The sequence below is a fragment of the Numida meleagris genome, chromosome 16 (assembly GCF_002078875.1).
Source record: "Numida meleagris isolate 19003 breed g44 Domestic line chromosome 16, NumMel1.0, whole genome shotgun sequence".
In the NCBI taxonomy this organism is placed as follows: Eukaryota; Metazoa; Chordata; class Aves; order Galliformes; family Numididae; genus Numida; species Numida meleagris.
In genome coordinates this window covers 7,801,802-7,814,920 of record NC_034424.1, presented here as the reverse complement: position 1 = coordinate 7,814,920, position 13,119 = coordinate 7,801,802, and the positions used below count along the sequence as shown (strand labels likewise).

General features: G+C 51.6%; 2 protein-coding genes and 1 long non-coding RNA gene across 12 annotated transcripts in view; 2 read left to right on the top strand and 1 right to left on the bottom strand.

The window, feature by feature from the left end:
- The window catches only part of CCDC187 (coiled-coil domain containing 187), a 37,232-nt gene extending 34,704 nt beyond the window's left edge, over nucleotides 1–2,528 (bottom strand). For 6 of the 8 annotated variants that reach the window (XM_021413710.1, XM_021413709.1, XM_021413712.1 and 3 more), the window contains exons 1-5: nucleotides 2,163–2,528; nucleotides 1,985–2,068; nucleotides 1,321–1,457; nucleotides 534–627; nucleotides 4–73 (exon numbers count right to left, since the gene is read on the bottom strand). In XM_021413710.1, coding sequence (XP_021269385.1) covers nucleotides 4–73; nucleotides 534–627; nucleotides 1,321–1,457; nucleotides 1,985–2,027 — 344 coding nt within the window. In that variant the 5' untranslated portion in view covers nucleotides 2,028–2,068; nucleotides 2,163–2,528. Of the gene's footprint in view, nucleotides 1–3; nucleotides 74–267; nucleotides 488–533; nucleotides 628–1,320; nucleotides 1,458–1,984; nucleotides 2,069–2,162 lie in introns of those variants that run through there. The other 2 variants (XM_021413714.1, XM_021413716.1) reach the window with 2 other exon arrangements.
- Nucleotides 2,392–7,681, top strand: LOC110406805. The gene is made up of 3 exons (XR_002443578.1): nucleotides 2,392–2,515; nucleotides 5,849–6,027; nucleotides 6,271–7,681. It is a non-coding gene; the product is annotated as an uncharacterized LOC110406805 (long non-coding RNA).
- The window catches only part of GPSM1 (G protein signaling modulator 1), a 51,094-nt gene continuing 50,903 nt past the window's right edge, over nucleotides 12,929–13,119 (top strand). For all 3 annotated transcript variants that reach the window (XM_021413806.1, XM_021413805.1, XM_021413807.1), the window contains exon 1: nucleotides 12,929–13,080. In XM_021413806.1, the coding sequence (XP_021269481.1) occupies nucleotides 13,022–13,080 (59 nt within the window). In that variant the 5' untranslated portion in view covers nucleotides 12,929–13,021. The remainder of the gene's footprint in view (nucleotides 13,081–13,119) is intronic.

Here is a 13,119-nt window from a genome sequence, read left to right as displayed (position 1 = left end):
CACCTGCAGGACACGGGAACCTCACTGCGGTTTTTCTCCTTCAGAGCTGTCTCATCTCTGCTTCTCTTTCCATCTACAGTGTAACAAAGTTATATCAATATTAGGAACTTAAAAAACAGTTCACTTTCCTGAGAGGCTTTACCATCCGGACAGCTTCCCTCACTCAAAGCAAGAAAAAGGATGCAAGTGCAAACCCACAAGCCAAGCTCAGAGCAGATCAGCCCATCATTTAGTCTTTAAGGGTCTTGTGGAATTTGGGCAAACCACCTGCTTTTTTTGTCTCATCCCAGTTTGTCAATAGGAAAAAACCTCGGAGGTAAAGCACAGGCAGCTTGGACTTTGCTGCAGCCGGTGGGCAGCAGTGCTGCATCCTTTACCCAGCACCTGCCCAGCAAAGTGGGGCTCCTCGTGCCCTGTGCAGCTGCAGCAGGCAGTAGGGCACAGGGCACCCTTCCCTCCTGCCTCCTTCCCTCCCTTCCTCCAGCAGCGAGCTGCCCCCAGGCTCAGCAGTTTCCCAGTAACTCAGAACTCACCGCAGCTTTCTCCGTTCCAAAGCTCTCCCCTGGCTGCCTGCGGGTTGGCACGGCTCCGCGTTTGACGACAAAATTTGTTTTCAATCCCTTGTAGCTGTGAAGAGGCAGATTTTTCTTTTGAAAGGAGACATATGTTTTTGTTCGCGGCAGCGTTTTGCTGGCACGCAGTCCCCTGATTAATTTTGCAACTCCTAGTTACTGGGTAAGCACTGGCATGCCCGAGCATGTTCCAGGTGGCGCTTCCTGCAGTTGGAAAGAATGCCACTGACCGGGAAGGGAAGAGGTGAAATCACCTTTCTCTCCGTTATTTGCACTTTGCCTGCAGGTCTGCCTCAAGTCTTCACCAGAGATGTGATTTTTACAGGCAGCTTAAGCTGGAAGTCACTGCAGCCAGCAGTGAATTCAGCAGCACGATACCAGCATTGGGTCCGGGCTGTGCAACCAGCACTGCACTGGGATAATGTTATCTGCTCATCTACGTAACTCCGTGGCTATGATTGCAGCTGGTTGCACCCAATGGGAATATTATGGTGCTCCTTACTAAGAGGACAGCAGGACAGGGAGAGCTCAGAGGATGTTGCAGCTCAGTGGGTGTCAGCTGTTGCTCTGCTCGGGGCTGCAGCACAAGCAAGGCAAACCTTTCTCTGTTCTTGTCATTCCCGTGAAAGAGCCGTGTGAAATTTGGGAAGACGCCTTGCTTTTCTCCTTACCCCCTTTCGGTCACGCAGTGGGTGACTGAAGGGGTTGTGTGCTCATTGCAAAAGAACAAACCAAATGGCATATTTACATGGCTTTCAATTACACTCTGAGAGAATCCTGCAGAGGGGGTGCACAGGGATGTGGCAGACAGCAAAACACATGACAGCCGGAGCACACGTACCACTGCTTTGGCTTTCTGAAGACTCTTCCAAGCCAGGGTCACATCTGTGGAAACAAGAGACAAAATACATGTTTTAGCATCTCTTCCCATCCATCTTCACTATGCACAGCTTCCCCTCGTGCTCAGCTCCGAGTGGCTCACAGAGCTGGCTGAAATGCAGAACTGCTCCTGGAGCTCTGGGGCTGGGCTGTGTGCGTGCGCTGTGTTTCCAGTGCGTGCTGAGCGCTGCCGGAGCTGATGCTCTTGAAGCCGTGTTACACCTGATTCAGCAAAGCCTCTGCTGATATTTGCTGGTAGTTCTTGTCTTCAGGCTGAGGAGCACTCCCTGAGCAGCTCTCACTGTTGGAAAGCAGCAGGAAATGCGGAGCCGCGCGTTGTTCCAAGAGCTACGAGCACAGATTTACAACCGTCCAGCGCTTGCAAACTGCAAAGTATTGCTCCCTTGTGTGTGCAGACATGTAGATGAAAAGAAAACCTTTCAATAAGCAAGAAATCCTTGGTATGAAATAGAGTTATACAAGACTGTGCCTATGACTGCAAAGAGGAAAACAGAAGCGCGTTACCCACGTACCAGCCAGAGGAACGGATCCCCTGGATGCAAAGCTGCTCTCCATCCCTCAGCTGTGCTACAGTTCTGCTTGCTTGAGAGCCACTCCTGCAATAATCATGCAAAAGAACTGGTCATTGCTCTCCTTTGAGGTCTTCCTTACACCCGTACATATTTTTACTCATGCCTGCTTAGCACTTACCTTTTGTAGCCTCCATGCACAGAGTGGTCTCCCCTCAGGAGCTGCGGGAAAGCACCTAGAGGAGCAACTCAGAGGGGATCTGTGAAAGAGCCAGAGCTGCTGCACAGCAGAGAATCCCCGGAGCCACTTCCAAAGGGAGGCGTGAGAAAGAGCTCGGTGCCAAACATCCCATCCTCTGCTCCTTCCCGGAGCTCAGCCACACGCGGGCACCAGTTCCCCGGCACCAGAACCTCACTGGCAGCGGGGCCGGGCCCGTCCCTGCCCTGCCCTGCCCGTGAGCTCTGCGAGGTGCAGGGCCGTCCTCGGGAGCCCCGCACGCTGCCAGCACCGCCGCACCTTTGTTTGGGCCCGGGGTGAGAGGCCGCTGGGAGCGGGACGGGGTGGGGGGGGGGTGGAACAAACAGCAACGAGAGGAGCGCAAGGCTGATGTCAGCTGGAGAATTAGTGGAGAGAAGCCAGCAGCTTTCTCGACACAGCCTTGTGCGCTCCCCGGGGCGCCGGGCGTCCTGCCCTGTCGGATAAGGTTTGCCACCTCCGCGGGTGTGACTGTTTTTTTTTTAGTGTCACAGTTGCTAAGTTTCAGGGCTTGGAATCCGACGGCAAACGTTGCGGTCCGCGTTTCAGTTCGTGCAGCGAACAGCAGAGGGCAAACTCCGACCGCAGAAAGGGGACGGAGCGCACAGCGCTGGGATGCTGCGGGGTTGGGGGGGGGGTGCTGGGGGACTGTGCCAGGACAACCCAGGAGCGTGGCATTGTCCCCTGGGCAAAGCCAACCCGAAGCTCCTCTTCCTTGGCCAGGTGACCCTTAGATTTTCGTTTCTTGTGAAATTCTTATTTTTCCGAGTTCAGAATTCCCACAATGATCCTCTCCCATCAGCTGACATGGGGCAGCTCCCCAGCTCTAGGTGCTGCTGGTGCAGACAGTGATGGAGGGCACGTGGATGTGATAATAAAGACAAGCAAAGAAGGGTGAAATCATTTCTTGTTTCTCTACAGCAGTAACCATCAACTGCTACTGTCAGGGCTTGAATTTCCATCAGTACTCCAAGGAAAGAAGTTGTATCTTTGGGTCCCACCTCACTGCGGAGCAAAGCAGACTAATGTTCTCTTTCATCAGCATGTTGGTTTGTACTGACTCTGATTCTCGTTTCTGGTTATGCCCTCTGTTATTTGTCCGTGCTCTATAATTCTACAGATTTGCTTGAAGCAGCAGTGTCATATTGTAAGTGTTCGTAATTACTGGAAAGTGCTCAGATGGCGAGGCAAGATACTGACACCACATCCTTTCATCTGCATGGATCCCTGTGGTCTCTAGAGAAGTTCTCTTGAAGAAGCAGACTTCAGCTGCTGATCTAATGAATGTCGCTGCAGCCTGTGCTCAGATATTACCGGCATTTCAGCTTTTCAAGTCTAACCAAACAAGGGATTCCTGAGCTGCAGACTGGAGTCACGGAGCTCCCATTTCGAGCTGTTCCAAGCCAATGTTTTGGACTGATTAGAGGTTGCAGTGCTAGGAATGCAGACCTTGTCCAAGAGAGAGCCACAACTACTCGGGGCATGCAAGTGATAAGAGCTGTAATTGCAGGGTTCCTGGGCGGCCATCGTGCTGAGTACACATGTGCAGGCAAAAGAGGACAGAAGAGTAATGAGAAACTTTGGCAGTGGGAGGGCAACATTCAGCAGAGGTTTGGGAAGCGGGGATGCTGGCAGTAACTGGGAAAGCCCTGGGTCTGCTCAGGCTGGGGGCCCTGCATGGGGCAGGAGCGCAGGCGCCGTGCCGGGCAGCGCTTCCAGCTACGCATGGGCACTGTGTCTGAAGTTGCTCGGGTCAGGCTGGCATCGCTGCTGGCACTGCTTCTTCTCAGCAAGCTGTTGGAGCTGACAAGAGCCAGGAGAGTGACAGATTGCCGGCGTGTTGTGCTGCACATCTTGGAGTGTTAGACCACAAATCTGCTGAGAGCTGAGGAAGTGAAACCTACCTACCCTTGGGCCAAATCCCACTTCTGCAGAGCGTGCAGCTCTGGGGCGGGAGCCAAGCGGGAGCCCAGGCAGAGAGGAACAGATCCTCTTGGGTTTGGATTCCAGGTGTATACAAGCAAAATGAGTCAGCCCTGTACGGCTCTGTCCTGGGGACTCCACAGCTCCCGTCACACTTAAAGAAGGCAGAATTAGGCCCCATGTATTTACCCACATGGCATTTCTGATGCATCAGCCCTCAGACACCAAACTTCCCTCGCAGATGCTCTCGGATTGTCACCCACCGATTGCAGCAGACTGCAGGCTATCGTGAACCTGGTGGGACTTCTACAAAAGCCACGGGAGGGTTTTTCAGGTCGGGATATGGGGACGTTTCTTGTCGCTAAGAACCCACCAGCAGCGATGCTGAATTCCCCCTGCACAGCATTATCCCACAGGTGGGAGTCTCTGCATTTCCCCCATCAGCAGCCCATGCCAGCTCTTGGCAGGTACGCTGACATGCACTGTCGCTGTTCAGGAAACATTTAAACCAATAACCCACAAGGCCTAGCAGAAATCAGGAAGTGAGCATTTCTGTGAACCAAAACCAGAAATTCCTCCCAAGTCTCTGTGGTTTGAAGCTGCTGCATATTGCACAGGTACAGTTTTGCTCACCCAGTGGACCCCGGAGGTCCAGTAACTTCATCTGGCAAAGGGAAAAGGAAACGGAACTTTTATTTTCTGGAGCCTGACTAACCAGCTTATATTGTAAACCACTTCTCACAGAAGTTCTCAGTTAGCAAACAATCATGGCACAAATGTAGGCTTCAACTGCAAGCTGATGTGACATGAATGATGCAGTCAGCATATGGTGGGAAGAGGCAGCTGATGAAAAAACACGTACTGTTCTGAGTCTGACAGCTACGGGCTGCACCCATTGAAATCCACAGCAAAACACTGGCTGGATTTAAAAGGGACATAAAGACACTTAATAAATAGGGATCTGATTCGAAGCTGCAAAGAACTTGGGCCTTACTACTGCGTATTGGAGTCATTTGTGAAAGGTTCTTATCATTTCCCAAACCAGCAGGAAAATAAGACTGAGATAAAGAGGCTGCCCACCGATGACGCCATGCTGGCTCCTGAGATAAGACACACATTTCTCCTTCAGCGGGCAATGCTGTGAAATAGCAGCACTCGTGCACAACGCTCAGAGATGTACGGGGCTGAGCCCAAACCTGGCTGCAGAGTTTTTGCCCATACCACTGAACTGTCTCTTCCAATCCTCACCGCTCGTTTTGGTTCCCATCTTGTTAGCAATGAGCAGAGACGTTTCCCATGGTCTGTGTCGTGCGCTCCGGGCACGCTGAGTGCTGTGCAGAGAAGCACCAGATGGGGTGGGAGGTTACAGTGGGGCTGCCCAAGGGAGGGATGCACTGCAATACAGGCTCTGCCTTTCCATGCAGAGATTACAGGCAGAAACACAAGGAAACGTCAAGCTTGTGTTCTCCTGTTGATGCCCCGAAATAATAAGAATGATACGTGTCAGCAATGAACTGTATCTTCAGAAAATCTGGATTTTATGTTGAGTGTCAAACGACGTCTGGAAAGGGGCAAGTGTTCTCTTGATGTGATTATATATAAATATACATATATCGTAGTATTATTGGGGAAAAGTGTGCTAAGGTAGGAATAGGTATTCATGGACTACTTTTTCTTCCTATCCGTAGGAGACTATGTGAATGGAATCAGAAGCAGAGGATGGGGAGGATGCCTGCACTGTGCAGCGGAATGTGGGAGAGCACACGATTGCCGTGGAAACCAGCTATAGTAAATGGAGCTCTTCAGCTGCAGGGGAGGATTTATACCACCAGGCTGGGAGCAGGCAATTTAAATCAGCCATCCGCAGGTAAATTGGCACATTTCTCTGCACATCATTGTCTCCGTGCACTGCGAAAGGGAAAAAGGAGGGTAGGTGGTAGGGGAGAAATGCAGGATTATGAAGTTAGAAAAACCCACAGGAGCTGATGCAAAGATTCTCGTGGTTTGGGTAGGGGCTGGTCCTGGCACACAAGGAGCGGGCGTGTATTCCCTGTGCACTGAAGAAGAGCAATAGGTGCAAGGATGCTGCAAACCTGTGTCTCGGTTTCAGACACTGCATACCTGTCTGATCCTGAGGGCAATGGTTAAACACAGCTTACCCGGATCCACCATGGGGCCGGGGGCTCACCAGCTGCCACAGAACTGCACAGACGTAAGGAATTTGCCTTATTGCCATCTCTAGTAATGACGCTCCGAAACTCCTAACTCACTGGGTTTGGGGTGATTGGATTTAAGTTTGCAGCTCAGTATGCAGCCAGGTGTATTTGTATCATTAAACGTAATGTATCAAAGACTGTACGCTCTGTCATTGTGCTTCACTGTGCTTTTTGTTCTCGAGTTACTTCGTTCTGCTTCAGCCTTCCAGCAAAGCATCAAAGAGCCCCCGAGAACAGCAAGATTCCAGCCTCCTCCTTCAGGAGAAGTTTGATGCTGAAAACCCCGGCGGTCCAACCAAAATACAAAGCCAGGATCTGGGTCCTCCCGTCCCACATTTGTCGCTGCTGTGTCTTTGTGAGAGTGTTGCCCACGCAGCAGACGCTGCCCAACGAGAGCTCCTGTTTCCCTTTGCAGTTTTCTCTCTCCAGTGCTGTCCCCGTTGTACAACCGCTGCCATGCAGCAGAGCTGATCTGCAGTCCTGGTAGGGATCCCATGACAGTGGACTGCAGGAAGCTGCAGTCTGTAGGCTGTGCAGCCTGGTAGAGAGGTGGTAAGTTTTTAGAGACCTAACCACGTGAACAGACATTAATATTCATTCAATCCCTTAGGCCACATGGGCTGCTAATCACATCGCGTGATCGATACCACGAGTGGCACGTCAACCACAACGCTGAGATTTGCCAGCCTGGGAAAAATATCAAACATCAAGAGATAGAACTCATCGATACGTCAAATAGAAAGAGTGACTTTACAGGTGACAGAGCCAGATTGCCTAATTGGAGTCCTGACGTGAAGCAAATGCTCTCACTCAATGTATGCTGCCTCAGACCAAGAACTTGTGCCTGAACTGCAGCATATTTAAACACCACTGTCCTGGATACCAGCTAATGGAGAATGTGCTAGATTCCTAATAAGGTGGTTGTTTTATTGTTTAATTACCTCCATTTCAGCATCACACCTTATTGCTAGTCTGAAATGGCTTGACTGCAAACCCTGGCTGCGTCAATCTCCACGAGATTTAGAAGCCTTCCTTCTGTTGCCAGAAATTTCATTGTCTACAAAGTTGATTGTCACCTATGATTAAGCCACACCTTAAAATTTTCTTAAGCAGTTAAATCAATTAACTCGCTTCGTTTTGCATCGCTCCCGTAGCTGATAGTTGCATTCCCAGTACTGAGAGCCTTCCCACTGCTCCTTCATTTTAGCACACGCGTTCTCATCTTCCTTCAGCTGAGCTGTCCATGTGGTGATGTTTGGCTGTGTGCAACACCCGCTCCAAAGCATCCCTCTCTGCAGAGCAAACCCTCCCATCTCTCCCATTGGTTCTTACTGTTATTCGAAATTTCTCCAGATAATTGATGGATAACTTTGCACAGAGCATAAATCTTTTAGGACGCACCAGAAATTCCTCCGCTGGATAATTACTTTTGGATGCACGCTACCCAGTGTTCCATCCATTTAATATAAGCTACGCTGATTTTGTTAAGTACTATTTTTAACAGAATGTCATGCGAGATTAAGTCAACCGCTTTGCAGAAGTCTATGTTTATTATTTCAGCCAAATTACCTTTCTGAACTGAATTCATAATCTCTTCAGAAGAACGAGTGCTCATTTGATGAGCAGCTCTCTGGAGCGATGGACTGAAGTTCCTTGGCCCTTCTCATTGGGTCCAGTGTGAGCAGATTAGTGTCAGGCTAACGGGTTTAGTGGGGAAATATTGGCGGTAGATGGGTGGTTGGACTTGATGATCTTGGAGGTCTTTCCCAGCCTTAATGATTCCATGATTCTATGGTGTCAGTATCAGACTAAGAGGTTTAGTGGGGAAATACTGGTGATAGATGGATGGCTGGGGAGGTCTTTTCCAACCTTGGTGGTTTTATGATTCCGGATGAGGGTCATCTCTGTTGCTCTTCTAAAATACTTCCGTTCACTTTTAGTCTCCTTTCAGGCCTTTGAAACTTCTCTCGTGTTCTGTTATTCGCACAAAAATCAGCATTCCTGGTGCAGAGAGCACGCTGTGCCCCGGTTATCATTCCTAAAATGAGGATTATTACTCCAAGAAAAAGTTTCGTCTTTTTCTAAAGCTCCCACAACATTGTCGTAACATTCCATCTCGCTCATTTTCAAGTGGAAGAAACGCAGAAAAAAGAAAAAACCCCACCCAAACCTTTGTCTACCCTGCTGCAAACACCCGGGCGATGGACGCGGGGGCATTCCCGCGCTGGCTCCCGCTGCTCAGTGTGAGCAGACGTGGCTCTGTGCGGTCAGGCTGCAGCTTTGGCTCCGAGCAGAACGTGTTTCCTGCCATGAGCGCCGCTCGGGGGCCGCGGTGGTTGGTGACACAGCACCATGAGCCGTCCCCTTCCGCTGCTTCCATCCCTCGTTCTCACTCGTTGGCCGCTTAAGCGGAAAGGAGCGCGGTCAGTTGCATGAGAAGGTTTGGAAGTTGGGCTGAGCAATGCAACCGAAGCACGAATACTGACAACCTGCTTTAAAAGCGAACCCAAACACGCTTGTTACTTGATGTCATCGCCAACTGTTGGCATTTTAAAAGGAAAGAAAGCTCCCATCCAAGGTGAAAATACGTGTTTTCCCCTGAGCTTTCAAGCAGAACAAAAGATTACTTCTGGTTTGGGTTTTAGCCAGGTGGAAGTTTTGCCAGTATGCCAGCAGGAGAGATTGTTGATTTGCCTGCTGACAGCTGAAAACTGGAATTGGTAAAACGATCCCCTTGCCATCACCGTAACCACCAGCTGATGGTAGCAGGAGCCCTGGGTTATGTGCCCGAGCCATGCAGCTCCCATCCAGTGGCTCCAATGAACACCTCCTGCTGCTGGCGTTCAGGTTCTGTTGCCTCATGACCAGATTCCGTGGAAGGAAGGAATTCAAAAGCCCTTGAAAACCGTAATTCCTTTCCAGGTCCTGAAAAAAGCCATGTGGTACGATCGTTCTATGGAGCTCTGTTAGATCTTCCAGGTGCACGCAGGGCTTTGCTCCCCAGAGAAAGGTATTTAACCTCATTCTTCTTAATATATTGGTTTAAATAACAGGAGTGATCAAGCACTCCCACTGAAACCCACCCCTGCCCTCAATGTTCCTGCATGGCCTGGGGCCATCCTAAGGAGACTGCTGCTGCAAATTGCTTAACTATGTATTCTGGAAATCCCAAAGCAAGCATTCAGGACTCAGCCAGGCTGCGTGTGGCCCCGATTTGCACCCCAGCCCCTACACCCCCCCAGGGCCTTTTCTCTTATTCCTTTTTTCTTAAGCAGGGCTAACTTCTCTCTTACCACCCCCACGCTGGTTTCAGGCTCATTCAAACCACTCTGCTCAAAGCTCGGGAATACATTTGAGATCTTCAGCTCTTGGTTCTTTTCTCTTCCCCCGGAGGGGTGGCTGGGCACATGGTTCCATTGCTTCTATTTCACATGGCAGCACCAGGGGCAATGCTGCACTGGAACTGCCCGACTCTGTGCTGCCCCTCAGCCCCAGCTTCCAGCCCCATCTCCAGCTGGTGCTGCAGACACTAGTGCTGTTCTCAGTGGAGTCCTGTTAATGATAAATTTGCGTCTCTCGCCTCTCCCTACAGTTCTGTTTGCATTAGGAGCACGGGCACAGAAGAGTGCTACATCTGCAGTGCTGTGGTATTAAAGGTGTGAATTTGCTTGAAGATACATTTATCTCCATCTGGATTCACTGCTCTGCAACCATCTGATATAAGCCAGGCCGAATTTTCTGCACTTTCACTGCGTGATACTTTAAGCTGGTTTAAACCAGTACGATTCTGTCTGTAGGTTAAGATCATCGAGCTGCATAAATTGTGATGGGAGAGGGCAGAGAAATGATTGCTATTCCCATGCTGCTCGGACGTGGCTGTCTGGTGGGTCATTGTAGCCTCTCTATCCTTGCTATGGGTTCACAACCTTTTCACAAGTGCTGCTGCTGCTTCAGCCGTGCTTTCCTGGGGATTTATCTCTTGTGATTGGACTCGTAGTGCGGTGTGAGCTCTAAAATCAGTTGCTCTGATTTGTTCTTGTTCTGCCTCCTGCCTACCAGCTCCCTCAGCCTTTTATTAGCATCTGAGTGATTGATGCCCCTCCCCTTGTTTGGGACGAGTGGGTCTCTTTGCCCCAGTGTTTTCCTCATTGAGACCCTACATCTCCAAACCTACTGCCTTTCTGTCAAACCTGTTGAAATGGAGTTAGGGGTTAGCGGGCTGGCAGTGGGGAAAGAGGCAGAAAATGCCCATAGGCTGTGATCACCCGTGCTTCCTCCACAAGAAGCCATCCCAAAAAAGAAAAAGAAACGGAGACTACAGCTTGCTCTTCCTCAGAGGCGACCTTTAAAGGAACTGAGTAAATGACAAACTTTTTTCTGGAACGCTGAGCAATCGCAACATGCTCCCAGAGCACATCCATCTGAATTTAAAAGGCAAAAAAGAAAAAAAAAAAAAAAGACATTTTGAGGTGACGGCGTTTAATTACAGCTGTTGCTAACAAGAGTGGGCCCTCAGATTGCACCAGTCCAGCAGTGACTTCAGCTTCAGGGTCTGTCCTCGTTGGGAGCCTGAATCACAGTGCTCTTCTTGCGCATAAACCCCAGCAGAGGCCACCAGCAAGCCGCTTCCCGAGCCGCAGGAAGGCTGCCAGCTAATTAAGGGCGATGCGAGTGCCTCGGAGGGCAGGCTGGCTCCTCGGCGTGTCTGCGTGATGAAGACATCAAGGCAGCGGGGGAAGTTCCTCGTGATCCATATGTGCTCGGCACAGCCTGCTGCTGCTCGGTACCGTCCCACTGCCTTTCCCTTCTCTTTCTGTGGCGTGGCTGTCCCTGCCAAGCAGTAGGGAAAGGGGCAGAAGTTAGAGCTCCTCCGTATTGGTAGAGCTTTGGGTATTAATGAACTTCCCCACGATCCACCCTTCCTTTTTGCTGCTCTTTGCAGAAGCTCTTTCTTATACTTAAATATTATCACTGCACTTCGTCTCGATCTTCTCCAAACTGAAGAAATCCATTTCTTTCACCTTTTTCTCACAGGTCACACGTGTCTTCCCCTACACGTGATGCGATGTGGACACCGTTCACCAGATGAATTATTGCTATTTTTAAAGCACCGGGGTTTCCTTCTATCTGCACACAGGTAACCTGCCAGTTTAGTCACAGCTGAGTGACAGCTCTGCACTGCGGAGCCCAAGAGCTCGCAGCGAGCTTCTTGGCATGGCCACGCAGGGTTAACCAAGCCCAACCCACAGCAAAGTAATTGAATCGTTTCATCAAATGAATTCAAACCTATGGTGACCCGATTGCCACTTCTAGTAGAAGAGAAAGAAGCGGAGTTTGTCAGATGATGAATTATCCATCGCAAATTCATGAATGTTAAGGCCAAAGGGGACCGGGACGCTCATCTCAGCCCGACCTCCTGCGTGACCCAGGCTGCGGAATCTGCCCCGGCGATTGCAGTGCCATGAGTGTGTGGGCTCAGAGCTCTGTGGAATAGCGTACATCTGGCCCCAGCCCAAGCTGGAAGCTGGCCTCCACCCTCCTTTCTTTCGCTCCCCTCTCCAGCATTGTTTCTCACGAGGGCAGTTGCTCCATCTGCCCACAGTCACTGCCCGCAGAGGAGCACTCTGGCCATGCAACAAAGCACCCTCTGTCTCCTGCGCTGCAGCCAGAGGCAACAGCAGCTGGCTTTGGTTTTTATCTTTTGCACTGGTACTCTTTGCTGGAAGAGGGGCACGTGGGGAGGCAAAAACACCCCTCTGGAAATACCAGAGTCTCACAGGGTTCATTTCCACAGGCTCGTGAGCAGCTGCTTGGGCCGGGATGTGTGTTGCCCTCAGTGAAACCACAATCCTGGGTAAGAACAGGCCGGTGTGTGGCACAGAACCCCAGCTCAGCCTGCAGGTTTGCCTGTGGTCCCTCCAGCAAGGTGTGCTTTAGCTGCTTGCTCACTTTTTGCTGGGGGGAATGGCGTGCATCGGGCCAGCCAAGTGCCTCCCTGAGTGAGGGGTGTGCTCTCAGTGCAATGCTTGCAGCGCTCACCGCTCTGGTTTGTCTGCAGAGCAGAGACCATCCCAAAGTTCAGGCAGACGCAGGTTTGTTTATGAGGATTGTTTTGGATTTAAACTCCCAATCAATTAGCTTTTGTGGTTTGCTGGCAGGGTGTTATTGGTGGTATTTTCCCCCAAGGAGGATCTCCGTGTGCTCTCAGAGGGGCTTTTGTGCAGGTCGCTGGGGTGGAAAGCTGCAGCACACAGGATGTGGCTCTGGCTTGCCTCTGACCACAGGGTTGGTGGGGCTGCTGGAGATGGACAGTAAGCCACTGGCACCAGTCAAAACCACAACGTACGCCCGCACTTCTCCGGGGAGTCCACAAGGATAACGTGGGGCGCCGATCCCACTGGCGGAGGGCAGCCCCGCACGTTGCGCTGCTCGGCCCGGCCCCACCGCTCCGCTCCCGGGGCAGCGGCAGCGCGGAGCCCGCGGGCCGGAGGAAGGGGAGGAGGCGGCCGAGCCGCTGCCCGCCGCGGGCTGACATCAGCCGGAGGAGGGGCCTCCCCGCGAGTTTCTTGGCTCGGCGCATCACTTCCCGCCGCTGCCATACTCCGGTGCCCGGTGCCGGGCTGCGGCTCGGCGGGGCCGGCGCCCATGGCGGGTGCGCCCGGAGGGGACAGCCCGGGCTCCGCCGCCCGCCGGCTCTACTCGAGGTGAGCGGGGCCGGGTGCGGGGCTCGGGGCGGGGAGCGT